The 15,263-nt window shown below is 39.7% G+C and overlaps 1 protein-coding gene across 11 annotated transcripts in view; it reads right to left on the bottom strand.

The window, feature by feature from the left end:
* CEP63 (centrosomal protein 63) overlaps nucleotides 1–15,263 on the bottom strand; it is a 126,263-nt gene that overhangs the window by 25,507 nt on the left and 85,493 nt on the right. For 6 of the 11 annotated variants that reach the window (XM_077991510.1, XM_077991516.1, XM_077991511.1 and 3 more), the window contains one exon: nucleotides 10,788–10,900. The exons of the other annotated variants lie outside the window; for them this stretch is intronic. In XM_077991510.1, coding sequence (XP_077847636.1) covers nucleotides 10,788–10,900 — 113 coding nt within the window. The remainder of the gene's footprint in view (nucleotides 1–10,787; nucleotides 10,901–15,263) is intronic. 11 annotated transcript variants of the gene reach the window in all.

Raw genomic sequence — 15,263 nt, 5'->3', positions numbered from 1 at the left:
CGTGGTGTATATGCACCACATTTTCTTTATTCAGTCTACCATTGATGAGTATTTAGGTTGATTCTATGTCTTTGCTATTGTGAATAGTGCTATAATGAACATATGCATACATGTGTCTTTATGGTAGAACAGTTAATATCCCTTTGGGGATATACCCACCAATGAGATTGCTGGGACGAATGGTATTTCTGTTTTAAGTTCTTTGAGAAATCATCAAATTGCTTTCTATAATGGCTGAAATAATTTATATTCCCACCAGCAGTGTATAAGCATTCCCTTTCTTCCACATCCTTGCCAATATCGGTTATTTTTTGACGTTTTAATAATAGCCATTCTGACTGGTATGAGGTAATGAATAAGTGTTTTTTTCTTCTCTGTCATTCTACCTTTTATTTCTTTTCCTGATATGATTGTGCTGGGTAGAAGTAATGATGGTAGTAGGTATTATTTTCTTGTTCCCAATCTCAGGGTGAAAGTGCTCAGTATTTCGCTATTCCAGATGATGTTAAACAAAACTTGCATGCTTGGAATAAACTCAGCTTGGTCATAATAGATTATTCTTTTTATATATCACTTCTTATAAATCATTTGATTTGGTCATAATTTGTTTAGGGTTTTAACATCTATATTCATAAGAGAATCTGTACTTTTCTTTTTTTGAAATGTCTTTGTCAGATTTGGTTTCAAGGTTATGCTGGTCTTATAAAATGAGAAGAGAATTATTTCCCCTTTTGTCATTCTCTGAAAGAGTTTGTTGTGTAGGCTTATTTCTTCCTTAAATATTTGGAAGCATTTACTGGTGAAGCCTGATATTTTTGTTGTAGGAAGTTTTTCAATTAAGGATCAGTTTTAAAATTATATATGACTCTTCAGATTTTCTATTTCTTCTTGTGTCCATTTTGGTATGATGAGTTTTTAAAAGAAAGTATCCATTGTGCTTAAATGTTTACAGTTGTTGCCAGAGTTGTTTATGCCTTTTTGTTAGTGTCTGTAAGATCTGCACTTGTTTGCTTTTTATTATTTTTATTCCTGATATTTGTAATTTGTATCCTTACTTTTTTCTCAATAAATCTAGTCAGAGGTTCAGTCAATCTTATTAGTCTTTTTAAAGAACTAACTTTTGATTTTGTTGTTTTCTCTATTGTACATTCATTTTCTAATTTATTAATTGCTACTCTTCATAGCTTCCTTTCTTCTATTTTCTTGAGGTTTAATTTGCCCATCGCAAGGAAGCTAAAAACCTTGAAAAAAAGTTAGAGGAATGACTAACTAGAATAAACAGTGCAGAGACGACCTTAAATGACCTGATGGAGCTGAAAACCATGGCACGAGAACTTCGTGATGCATGCACAAGCTTCAATAGCCAATTTGATCAAGTGGAAGAAAGGATATCAGTGATTGAAGATCAAACTAATGAAATAAAGCAAGAAGACAAGATTAGAGAAAAAAGAGTAAAAAGAAATAAACAAAGCCTCCAAGAAATACGGGACTATGTGAAAAGACCAAATCTACATTTGATTGGTGTAACTGAAAGTGACAGGGAGAATGGAACCAAGTTGGAAAACACTCTTCAGGATATTATACAGGAGAACTTCCCCAACCTAGCAAGGCAGGCCAACATTCAAATTCAGGAAATACAGAGAATGCCACAAAGATATTCCTTGAGAAGAACAACCACCAGACCAATAATTGTCAGATTCACCAAGGTCGAAATGAAGGAAAAAATGTTAAGTGCAGCCAGAGAGAAAGGTCGGGTTACCCACAAAGGGAAGCCCATCAGACTAACAGCAGATCTCTCAGCAGAAACCCCACAAGCCAGAAGACAGTGGGGGCCAATATTCAACATTCTTAAAGAAAAGAATTTTCAACCCAGAATTTCATATTCAGCCAAACCAAGCTTCCTAAGTGAAGGATAAATAAAATCCTTTACAGACAAGCAAATGCTGAGAGATTTTGTCACCACCAGGCCTGCCCTATAAGAGCTCCTGAAGGAAGCACTAAACATGGAAAGGAACAGCCACTGCAAAAGCATGCCAAATTGTAAAGACCATTGATGCTATGAAGAAACTACATCAATTAACAGGCAAAATAACCAGCTAACATTATAATGACAGGATCAAATTCACATATAACAATATTAACCTTAAATGTAAATAGGCTAAATGCCCCAAGTAAAAGACACAGACTGGCAAATTGGATAAAGAATCAAGATCCATAAGTGTGCTGTATTCAGGAGACCCATCTCACATGCAGAGACACACATAGGCTCAAAATAAAGGGATGGAGGAAGATCTACCAACCAAATGGAAAGAAAAAAAAAAAAGCAGGGGTTGCAATCCTAGTCTCTGATAAAACAGACTTCAAACCAACAAAGATCTAAAGAGACAAAGAAGGCCATTACATAATATTAAAGGGATCAATTCAACAAGAAGAGCTAACTGTCCTAAATATATATGCACCTAATACAGGAGCACCCAGATTCATAAAGCAAGTCCTTAGAGACCTACAAAGAGACTTAGACTCCCATACAATAATAATGGGATTTTAACACCCCACTGTCAATATTAGACAGATCAATGAGACAGAAAGTTTACAAGGATATCCAGGACTTGAACTCAGCTCTGCACCAGGCGGACCTAATAGACATCTACAGAACTCTCCACCCCAAATCAACAGAATATACATTCTTCTCAGCACTACATCACACTTGTTCTAAAATTGACAACATAATTGGAAGTAGAACAGAAATCACAACAAACTGTCTCTCAGACCACAGTGCAATCAAATGAGAACTCAGGATTAAAGAACTCACTCAAAACCGCACAACTACATGGAAACTGAACAACCTGCTCCTGAATGACTACTGGGTAAATAACAAAATAAAGGTAGAAATAAAGATGTTCTTTGAAACCAATAAGAACAAAGACAAAATGTACCAGAATATCTGGGACACATTTAAAGCAGTGTGTAGAGGGAAATTTATAGCACTAAATGCCCACAAGAGAAAGCAGGAAAGATCTAAAATCGACACCCTAACATCACAATTAAAAGAACTAGAGAAGCAAGAGCAAATACATTCAAAAGCTAGCAGAAGGCAAGAAATAACTAAGATCAGAGCAAAACTGAAGGAGATAAAGACACAAAAAACCCTTCAAAAAATCAATGAATCCAAGAGCTCGTTTTTTGAAAAGATCAACAAAATTGATAGACCACTAGCAAGACTAATAAAGAAGAAAAGAGAGAGGAATCAAATAGACGCAATAAAAAATGGTAAGGGAGATATCAACACCGATCCCAGAGAAGTACAAACTACCATCAGAGAATACTATAAACACCTCTATGCAAAAAAAAAAAAAAAACTAGAAAATCTAGAAGAAATAGATAAATTCCTGCACACATATACCCTCCCAAGACTAAACCAGGAAGAAGTTGAATCTCTAAATAGGCCAATAACAGGCTCTGAAATTGAGGCAATAATTAATAGCCTACCAACAAAAAATGTCCAGGACCAGACTGACCCACAGTCAAATTCTACCAGAGGTACAAAGAGGAGCTAGTACCATTCCTTCTAAAACTATTCCAATCAACAGAAAAAGAGGGAATCCTCCCTAACTCATTTTATGAGGCCAGCATCATCCTGATACCAAAGCCTGGCAGAGACACAATAAAAAAGAGAGAATTTTAGACCAATATCCCTGATGAACATTGATGCAAAAATCCTCAATAAAATACTGGAAAACCAAATCTAGCAGCACATGAAAAATTTTAGCCACCACAATCAAGTTGGCTTCATCCCTGGTATGCAAGGCTGGTTCAACATATGCAAATCAATAAACGTAATCCATCATATAAACAGAACCAATGACAAAAACCACATGATTATCTCAACAGATGCAGAAAAGGCCTTCGACAAAATTCAACAGCCCTTCATGCTAAAAACTCAATAAACTGGGTATTGATGGAATGTATCTCAAAATAATAAGAGCTATTTATGACAAACCCACAGCTGATATACTGAATGGGCAAAAACTGGAAGCATTCCCTTTGAAAACTGGCACAAGACAAGGATGTCCTTTCTCACCACTCCTATTCAACATAGTGTTGGAAGTTCTGGTCAGAGCAATCAGGCAAGAGAAAGAAATAAAGGTATTCAGTTAGGAAAAGAGGAAGTCAAATTGTCCCTGTTTGCAGATGACATGATTGTATATTTAGAAAACCCCATGGTCTCAACCCAAAAACTCCTTAAGCTGATAAGCAACTTCAGCAAAGTCTCAGGATACAAAATCAATGTGCAAAAATCACAAGCATTACTAGGCTCGGCATGGTGGCTCATGCTGGTAATCCCAGCACTTTGGGAGGCCGAGGTGGGCAGATCACCTGAGGTCGGGGGTTTGAGACCAGCCTGACCAACATGGAGAAACCTCATCTCTATTAAAATACAAAAAAAATTAGCCAGACACAGTGGCGTATGCCTGTAATCCCAGCTACTTGGGAGGCTGAAGCAGGAGAATTGCTTGAACCCAGGAAGTGGAGTTGCTGTGAGCCGAGATCGCGCCATTGCACTCCAGCCTGGGCAACAAGAGCAAAACTCCATCTCAAAAAAAAAAAAAAAAAAAAAAACACAAGCATTCCTATACACCAATAACAGGCAAAAAGAGAGCCAAATCATGAGTGAACTCCCATTCACAATTGCTACAAAGAGAATAAAATACCTAGGAATCCAGCTTACAAGGGATGTGAAGGACCTCTTCGAGGAGAACTACAAACCACTGCTCAACGAAATAAAAGAAGACACAAACAAATGGAAGAACATTCCATGCTCATGGATAGGAGGAATAAATATCATGAAAATAACCACACTGCCTAAGGTAATTTATAGATTCGATGCCCTCCCCATCAAGCTACCAATGACTTTCTTCACAGAATTGGAAAAAACTACTTTAAAGTTCGTATGGAACCAAAAAAGAGCCTGCATGGCCAAGACAATCCTGAGCAAAAAGAACAAAGCTGGAGGCATCATGCTACCTGACTTCAAACTATACTACAAGGCTACAGTAACTAAACAGCATGGTACTGGCACCAAAACAGATATATAGACCAATGGAACAGAACAGAGGCCTCAGAAATAACACCACACATCTATAACTATCTGATCTTTGACAAACCTGACAAAAACAAGAAATGGGGAAACGATTCCCTATTTAATAAATGGTGCTGGGAAAACTGGCTAGCCATATGTAGAAAGCTGAAACTGGATCCCTTCCTTACATCTTATACAAAAATTAATTCAAGATGGATTAAAGACTTAAATGTTAGACCTAAAACCATAAAAACCCTAGAAGAAAACCTAGGCAATACCATTCAGGACATAGGCATGGGCAAAGACTTCATGACTAAAACACCAAAAGCAATGGCAACAAAAACCAAAATAGACAAATGGGATCTAATTAAACTAAAGAGCTTCTGCACAGCAAAAGAAACTACCATCAGAGTGAACAGGCAACCTTCAGAGTGGGAGAAAATTTTTGCAATCTACCCATCTGACAAAGGGCTAATATCCAGAATCTACAAAGAACTTAAACAAATTTACAAGGAAAAACAAACAACCCATCAAAAAGTGGGCAAAGGATATGAACAGACACTTCGCAAAAGAAAACATTTATGCAGCCAACAGACACATGAAAAAATGCTCATCATCACTGGTCATCAGAGAAATGCAATCAAAACCACAGTGAGATACCATCTCATGCCAGTTAGAATGGCAATCATTAAAAGGTCAGGAAACAACAGATGCTGGAGAGGATGTGGAGAAATAGGAATGCTTTTACATTGTTGGTGAGGGTGTAAATTAGTTCAACCATTGTGGAAGACAGTGTGGCGATTCCTCAAGGATCTAGAACTAGAAATACCAATTGACCCAGCGATCCCATTACTGGGTATATACCCAAAGGATTATAAGTCATGCTACTATAAAGACTCATGCACACATATGTTTATTGCGGCACTATTCACAATAGCAAAGACTTGGAACCAACCCAATGTCCATCAACGATGGACTGGATTAAGAAAATGTGGGACATGTACACCATGGAATACTATGCAGCCATAAAAAATGATGAGTTCATATCCTTTGCAGGGACATGGATGAAGCTGGAAACCATCATTCTCAGCAAACTATCACAAGGACAGAGAACCAAACACCACATGTTCTCACTCATGGGTGGGAGTTGATCAGAGGGAACACTTGGACACAGGGCAGGGAACATCACACACTGGAACCTATGGGGGGATGGGGAGCTGGGGGAGGGATAGCATTAGGAGAAATACCTAATGTAAATGAGAAGTCGATGGGTGCAGCAAACCAACATGGCATATGTGTACCTATGTGGCAGACCTGCACATTGTGCATACCCTAGAACTTAAAGTATAATTGAAAAAAAAAAAAAAACCATCCACTGTAGTTATAATTTCCTTTTCCTTCTATTTCTTCCAGGTTTTTTTCCCTGAGGCTGTATTATTAGTGGCATATAATTTAGAATTTGATATCTTCTGACAGATGGACACTTTATCATCATTAAATCTCTCCTTTTTTATTTGATCATGCTTTTTATCATAAAGTCCGCTATTTCTACTTCTGGTTTAAAAAAATGTTTTCACCATGAATGTGTATTGAGTTCTGTCAAATGCTTTTTCTGCATCTATTAAAGTGATTATATAATTTTTGTTTGCTTGTTTGCTTGTTTGTGTTTTGAGACAGAGTTTTGCTCTTGTTGCCCAGGCTGGAGTGCAATGGAGCGATCTCGGCTCACTGCAACCTCCGCCTCCTGGGTTTAAGCAATTCTCCTGCCTCAGCCTCCTGAGTAGCTAAGACTACAGGTGCCCACCACCATGCCTGGCTAATTTTTGTATTTTTTAGTAGAGACAGGTTTCACCATGTTGGCCAGACTGGTCCCGAACTCCTTACCTCAGGTGATTCACCCGCCTTGGCCTCCCAAAGTGCTTGGATTACAGGTGTGAGCCACCGCATCTGGCCTATATAATTTTTTATTTCATTAATGTGGTATATTGATTTCTTACTGCTGCTGTAGCAAACTACCACAGAGCTAGTGACTTAACACAAATTTATTGTATATTCAAAAGTACAAAATGAGGTTCACTGGGCTATACTCGAGGTGTTAACAGGACTGTGCTCTTTTCTGGAAGGTCTATGGGAGAATTAGTTTTTATACTTTTTACAACTTTATACTTTTTACAACTTTTTACTTTTATACTTTTTACAACTTCTAAAGGCTGCCTGCATTCTTTGGCTCCCAGCCCCCATCCATCTTCGTAGCCACCAATGGCCAGTGGAGTCTTTCTCATACCACATTACTCTGATACTCTTCTGCCTCCCTCTTCCACACTTGGGTCTCTGTGATTACATGAGGCCCAACTAGGTTAATTCAGGATAATCTCCATATTTTAAGGTTAGCTGACTAATTACATTTGCTACCTCAATTTTCCTTTGGCACCTTAATTTCCCTTTGACGTGTAAGATAATCACAGGTTGCAGGGATTATCAGGGCATAGACATTTTTGGAGGGCTGTCGTTCACATGTTGTGAACTCTGTTTTTTCTCAAATGTTACATCAACCTTGAATTCATATGAGATAAACTCCATATTGTTATGATGTATTCAGCTTGTTCTTTATTAATAGACTTAATTTGCTACTATTTTGTTAATGACTTTTGTATTTGTGTTCATGAGGAATATTTGTCCATAAATTTCTTTTTTAATAATGTCTTTGTCAGCTTTTGGTATCATGGTTTTGCCAGCCTAATAGAAAAAGTTGAAGGGAATTCTCTTCTACTTTCTTCATGAATTTAGTTATGGTTGGTATTACTTCTGTTTGTCTGTTCATTTTTAAACAGCTTTACTGGCATGTAAATTTTAGATCATAAAATTCACTCTGTATAAGTTCACATCTTAATAATTTTTATAAATTCTTAGAGTTGTAGAGCCATCACCACAATCCAGTTTTAGAACATTTCAATTACCCCAAAAAGCTTCCACATAGCCACCCACAGCCCCAGGCAACCACTACTTAACAGATTTGCCTTTCTGGATTCATACAATATATAATCTTTTGGCTTCTTTTACGTCATTTTTTGTTTTTTTTTTTGTTGTTTTTTTTTTTTTTTTGAGGCAGAGTCTCACTCTGTCACCCAGGTTGGAGTGCAATGGCGCAATCTCAGCTCACTGCAACCTCTGCCTCCCAGGTTCAAGCGATTCTCCCCTCAGCCTCCCCAGTAGCTGGGATTACAGGCACCCACCATCATGCCCAGCTAATTTTTGTATTTTTGTAGAGATAGGGTTTCACCATGTTAACCAGGCTAGTCTCAGACTCCTGACCTCAGGTGATCCGTCCACCTTGGCCTCTCAAAGTGCTGGGACTACAGGCATTTGCCACCACACCTAGCCCTTAGTGTGTTTTAGTGTTTCATCCATGTTGTAGCATGTATGAGTACTTCATTCCTTTGTATTGCTATATAGTATTATTTGCATGGATATACTATTTTTATTCATTTACCAGTTGATAAACATTTATATTTTGACTATTATGAGTAATGCTGCTATAGACATTCAAATGATGTCTTCATATCAACCTACATATATGGATACAAATTCTCACTTCCAGGTACCTAGCAGTAGAATTACTGGGTTGAATATACAAAGAACTCTTACCCTTTCAAAATAAGAAAATAAACAACCCAATTAAAAACTGTGCAGAAGTTTTGAATATACATTTCACCAAAGAAAATATATGAATGGCTAATAAGCACATGAAAAGGTGCTCAACATCTTTAGTGATTATGGAAATGCAAATTAATACCACAATGAGCTATCAGTACACACCCATTAGAATGGTTATAATCTAAAAGACTAATTGCTATCTAGCATTGGTGAGGTTGTGGCTAAACCAAAACCCTCAAATGTTGCTGATGAGAACGTAAAATAGCTTAGCCACTTTGGAAAACAGCTTGGTATTTTTAAAAGTTAAACACAAACCCAGCAATTCCTGGGAAAGCACATTATTCCCGGGAAAGTGCAAAAACCGACTCTGTATAAGCCAAACCTACCCCAAGGACAACATATACGTTACCCTGTAAGGTTCTCATTTACTGGTTGCAAATTTTATGTATGGTATTGCCTTATATACTTCTTATAATACATGAAATCACACTATGTGTTGTTTGTGAATATGTATACATACAAAAATACGGTTGTCAAGTGTTAACACCATCACCAGGATAGCAGTTGTTTCTGCTAAAGAAATGGTGTGGGGGCCGGGTGCAGTGGCTCACACCTGTAATCCAGCACTTTGGGAGGCCAAGGCAGGTGGATCACGTGAGGTCAGGAGTTCGAGACCAGCCTAGCCAACATGGCGAAACCATGTCTTTACTAAAAATACAAAAATTAGCCAGATGTTAAACTAAAGGGCTTCTCCACAACAAAAGAAACTATCATCAGAGGGAACAGGCAACCTATGGAATGTGAGAAAATTTTTGCAATCTACCCATCTGACAAAGGTCTAATATCCAGAATCTACAAGGAACTCAAACAAATTTACAAGAAAAAAACAACCCCATCAAAAAGTGGTGAAAGAATATGAACAGACACTTCTCAAAAGAAGACATTTATGCAGCCAGCAAACATGAAAAAAAGCTCAACATCACTGAACATTAAAGAAATGCAAATCAATCACAATGAGGGCGGGGCACAGTGGCTCACGCCTGTAACCCCAGCACTTTGGGAGGCCAAGGTGGGTGGATCACTTGAGGTCAGGAATTCGAGACCAACCTGGTCAACATGGTGAAACCCCATCTCTACTAAAATACAAAAATTAGCCAGGCGTGGTGGTGCGTGCCTGTAGGTCCAGCTACTCGAGAGGCTGAGGCAGGAGAATCATCTGAACACAGGAGGCAGAGGTTGCAGTGAGCTGAGATCGCACCACTGCACTCCAGCCTGGGTGACAGAGCAAGACTCTGTCTCAAAAAAAAAAAACTAACACAGTCAGAATGACGATTATTAAAAAGTCAAGAAACAATAGATGCTGGCGAGACTATGGAGAAATAGGAATGCTTTTACACTGTTGGTGGGAATGTAAATTAGTTCAACCATTGTGGAAGACAGCATGGTGATTCCTCAAGGATCTAGAACCAGAAATCTTTTGACCCAGAAATCCCATTACTAGGTATACACTCAAAGGAATTTAAATGATTCTACTATAAAGACACATGCACACATGTTTATTGCAGCACTATTTACAATAGCAAAGACATGGAATCAACCCAAATGCCCATCAATGATAGATTGGATTAAGAAAATGTGGCACATATTCACCATGGAATACTATGCAGCCATAAAAAGGAATGAGATCATGTCCTTTGCAGGGACATAGATGAAGCTGGAGCCATCATCCTCAGCAAACTAACACAGGAACAGAAAACCAAACACTGCATGTTCTCACTCATAAGTGGGAGTTGAAAATTGAGAACACATGGACACAGGGAGGGGAACAACACACACTGAGGCCTGTTGCGGGGATGGACGGAAAGAGAGAGAGCATTAGGACAAACAGCTAATGCATTTGGGGCTTAAAACATAGATGACTTGTTGATAGGTGCGGCAAACCACCATGGCACAGGTATACCTGTGTAACAAACCCGCACATTCTGCACATGTTTCTGGAACTCAAAATAAGAAAAAAAAAAAGTTAAAAATAAATAGGCATGGTGGCGCATACCTGTAGTCCCAACTACTCGGGGAGGCTGAGGCACAAGAATTGCTTGAACCTGGGAGGCAGAGCTTGCAGTGAGCCAAGATTGCAACAGCTTGGGTGACAGAGCCAGACTCCATCTCAAAAAAAAAAAAAAAAAAAAAGTGGATTAGAAAAGGCCACAAAAAAGTTTTTGGTAAGCTTTTCTTCCACACAAGTGTGAAGCATATATGATGAAACGCTGACATTTGTTAAATCCAAGAGAAAAAAATCATCCATGCTACTATTTTTTAAAAAGAAGCTTTGCCTAACCCAGGGTCACAATTTTCTCCTATTTTTTTTTTCCTAGAAGTTTTTTGGCTTTGGTTCTTCATAGATGGCACTCTCTTGCAAAATGAGCCCCATTCTGGTTGAAAGGACATGCGATGGGTGGCCAGTTTCTGTGGCTCCAGTCTTGTTTGGAGCCCTGCAGACAGGGGAAGGTGATTCTCCTCCTGCTGGGCCCCCACTCCCTTTCCTGGAAGTCTCACCTGCAGTGATGCATCATGGTCCCAGGTTATCTTTATTACCCCAACACCAGTGTGAGCAGAGGTTACAAACTTTATTGTTCGGCCTGTGCAGTGTTGTTTTTTATTTCTTTAATTGGTGCTAACATTTGAAAACCAGGAAAACGGCATTAAAAAATTGAGTAGCCAGCTTTTCATGAGAAGCCTTTGAACACAGGGAGCCACGTTTTATTTTAGTTCCTCCCTTTGGATGGGCTGGCTCTCCAAGTCACCCCACATGTGCCCCTCTATTGTCTCCCAGATTCTGAGGCCAGGGTCAACTTCCTGCCCTGATGCCTTCCTACAGCTGCCCGCTTGGGTGGCTGATGTTACATGGGGAGTCCCATCTACAGGTTTTCTATTGTCTTCCCTTTTCAGCATATCGCCTGGCCTTGTGACAGCCTTGATGAATTAGGATCATAGTCCACATTCTGCATATAAAGAAACTGCCCAAGGGCATACAGCTGCTAAGTGGTAAGCTGGCTTTGAGGCCCTACCTCTCTGCTCTCAGTCTCATTTCACTGGGTCTCACTGCCCTGGGCACTGGGGCTTCAAGCATTGGTGATGCAAATTGCTAAGGGCACAGGTGTGTTACTAGTCCTGCCATGCGCACTTGTCAGAGGTTCTTGGAGCAGGAAGGAAGCTGGCATCTGTGTCTTCTGTGCTGGCATCTTCAGGGAATAGCAGGAACTCAGTCTTCTAAGATGAGGGCTTTGCTTGATTAATGTTTGATGAATGAATTAATAAACGGATAAACTGTCATTCTGAGTAGCCCATGTATGTTTAAGCATTAATCAAAATAAATTTTAACTGCAGAAATACTTTAGTGGAAGCATAAAGGAAAAGGAGAAAGGGCTGGCCTGCAATGTCCCAGAAACCATACCAGGGCTTCACCCCAAGGCTCTTTCATCCAAAGGCCCAACATTCAAGAGACGACCTCCCGTGAAAAGCATAAACAATTACATTTACACCTGTGGGGTAAACTGGAGAGAATTTAAGGGGGTCTATATGTAAAAGTCATTGCATTTCTCTGCAATATGTAATTATGATGATGAAAATAAAATGCAAGTATTAAGAAACATTGAATTTATATGAAACTTCTAATACAACCTTTGCAGAAATATTTGATGAAAATCCTATGGCCCAGCACAGTGGCTCAAGCCTGTAATCCTAGCACTTTGGGAGGCCTAGGGTGGATTGCTTGAGCCCAGGAGTTTGAGACCAGCCTGGGCAACATAGGGAAACCCCATTTCTACAAAAAATTAAAAAATTAACCGGATGTGGTGGCAGGTGCCTGTAATCCACAGCAGGCTAAGGTGGGAGGATCACCTGAGGCCAGGAGGCCGAAGCTGCAGTAAACCATGATTGTGCCAATGCACTCCAACCTGGGCCACAGAGTGAGACCCTGTCTCCAAAGACAGAAAGAAAAAAGGAAAGAAAGGAAGAAAGGGAGGGAGGGAGGGAGGGAGGGAGGAAGAGGGTCACAGAGTGACCCTGTCTCCAAAGAAAGAAAGAAAAAAGGAAAGAAAGGAAGAAAGGGAGGGAAGGAGGGAGAGAGAAAGAGGGCCACAGAGTGAGACCCTGTCTCCAAAGAAAGAAAGAAAAAAGGAAAGAAAGGAAGAAAGGGAGGGAAGGAGGGAGGGAGAAAGAGGACCACAGAGTGAGACCCTGTCTCCAAAGAAAGAAAAAAAGAAAGAAAGGAAGAAAGGGAGGAAGGGAGGGAGGAGGAAAGAGGGAAAGAGGGAGGGAAGGAAGGAAGGAAGGAAGGAAGGAAGGAAGGAAGGAAGGAAGGAAGGAAGGAAGGAAGGAAGGAAGGAAGGAAGGATAAGAGGGAGGGAGGGAGGGAAGGAGAGAGGGAGGGAAAGAGGGAAGAGAGAGAGGGAAGAGAGAGAGGGAGGAAGGAAGGGGAATGGGAGGGAGGGAGGGAGGAAGGAAGGAAGATCTTAAGCTTTCTAGCATGAAAATTCCTGATGTTTTTAGTGACAGTCTTTAAATTCTTCATAGTCCATATTGATGAAAACCTTTGGCAAAATACTGTTAATTTTCTTTACAATATTTATTTGAAAGTTACAACAGTACAGATTGTATATAAAGACTCTAACTGAGATTCTACTTCTTTCATTGGAAAATTGTTAAAATTCTTAACTGCCAGTGGTGGTAGCTCCCACCTGTAATCCCAGCACTTTGGGAGGCTGAGGCTGGCGGACTGCTTGAAGCCCAAAGTTCAAAACCAGACTGGGCAACATGGAAACCCCACCTCTATAAAAAAAAAATACAAAAAATTAGCCAGGTGTGGTGGCACGTGCCTGAAGTCCCAGCTACTTAGGAGACTGAGGTGGATCACTTGAGCCCAGGAGGTGGAGGTTGCAGTGAGCCATGACTGCACCACTGAACTCCAGCCTGGGTGACAGAGTGGGACTCTATAACCAAAAAAAAAAAAAAAAAAAAAAAAAAAATTCATAGCAATATTATGGATAAATTTTGAATCTAATCAAATATTTTTAGATCCAGTGTTTAAAAATAAAGAGAAACCCTAATTTAAAGAATTATATTTCTTGTTGGAGCAGGCACCCTGTAGCTTGGCATGAGAAGCAGCAGAGCATGCCAACAGCAGACAGACATAATTGTCTGAGACATCACTAGATAATACTTTTGGCCTTGTTTGTAGTGTTTAAGTTTAGGCCAAGGATCCAAAATGCATCTTGAGATGTCAGAAAGAGTCAGAAACTGTTAGATTGTTTTGTAAAAACAGATTTGGGACTGTGGTCTAGAGTTGTGCCCACCTGAGCTCTGTCTGGTCTCCCTGCAGAAGACCCTCCTCCATCTCTCTTCTCTCCCCAGTCCTAACGGGCTGCACTTTGGCAGTGAGCAGTTATCTTGGAGCACACAGAGCACCAGCTCCTCCAACAGTGCTATAGGCCTCTTGTCCACAGAGGACAGCAGCATACTCTGCAACTTTGCAGAGGAAATGGTTGAGTGGTCCAGCTTCTCCCTGGTCGTATGCGGCCAGTTCATGAGGCTGCATGTCAAGCATTGGGATTGTGACCCACAGAGACTGTGGTGTGCTTGTTCAAACCTGGTCTTCTTCCAAGAAGCCCCAGAAGAAGGGCACTCACCATCCCAGGCTTGACCTCACTGCCCTAAATGCTGAGGGCTTCCAAAACCTCAGGGCCTAACCCTAACACAGGTAGAATGCTCTGATCTGTCAGATGCAGAACAATAGTTCTCCAAAATTCCAAAAAGTATGTCATGAATTTAAAAAAATGAATATTACCTTGCTTGGGTAAGTTGATTTATTATCTCAGCCCATTTAAAGGCTAAGCTCTTACTTAGCCAGAATACCCAAAGCAATCCTAAGCAAAAAGAACAAAGCCAGAGGCATCACACTATCCAACTTCAAACTATACTATGAGGCTACAGTAACCAAAACAGCATGGTATGGGTGCAAAAACAGATACATAGACCAATGGAATAGAATAGAAAACTCAGAAATAAAGCCACATGCCTACAGCTATCTGATCTTCAACAAAGTCAACAAAAATAAACCATGGGGAAAGGACTTCCTATTCAACAGATGGTGCTGGGATAGTTGGCTAACCATATGCAGAAGATTGAAACTGGACTCTTACCTTTCACCACATATGAAAATTAACTCAAGATGGATTAAAAAGTTAAATGTAAAATTTCAAAGTATAAGAATCCTAGAAGAAAGCCTAGGAAACACCATTCTGGACATCAGCCTAAGCAAAAAATTTATGACTAAGTCCCCAAAAGCAACTGCAACAAAAACAAAAATTGACAAGTGGGACCTAATTAAACTAAAGAGCTTCTGTACAGCAAAAGAAACTATCAACAGAGTAAACAAAATGGGAGAACATATTCTCAAGCTAAACAATCTGACAAAGATTTAATATCCAGAATCTATAAGGAACTTAAACAACTCAACAAGCAAAAAACA

This window comes from Macaca mulatta, chromosome 2, assembly GCF_049350105.2.
Source record: "Macaca mulatta isolate MMU2019108-1 chromosome 2, T2T-MMU8v2.0, whole genome shotgun sequence".
NCBI classification, from domain to species: domain Eukaryota; kingdom Metazoa; phylum Chordata; class Mammalia; order Primates; family Cercopithecidae; genus Macaca; species Macaca mulatta.
This window is presented reverse-complemented; position numbering and strand designations above follow the sequence as displayed.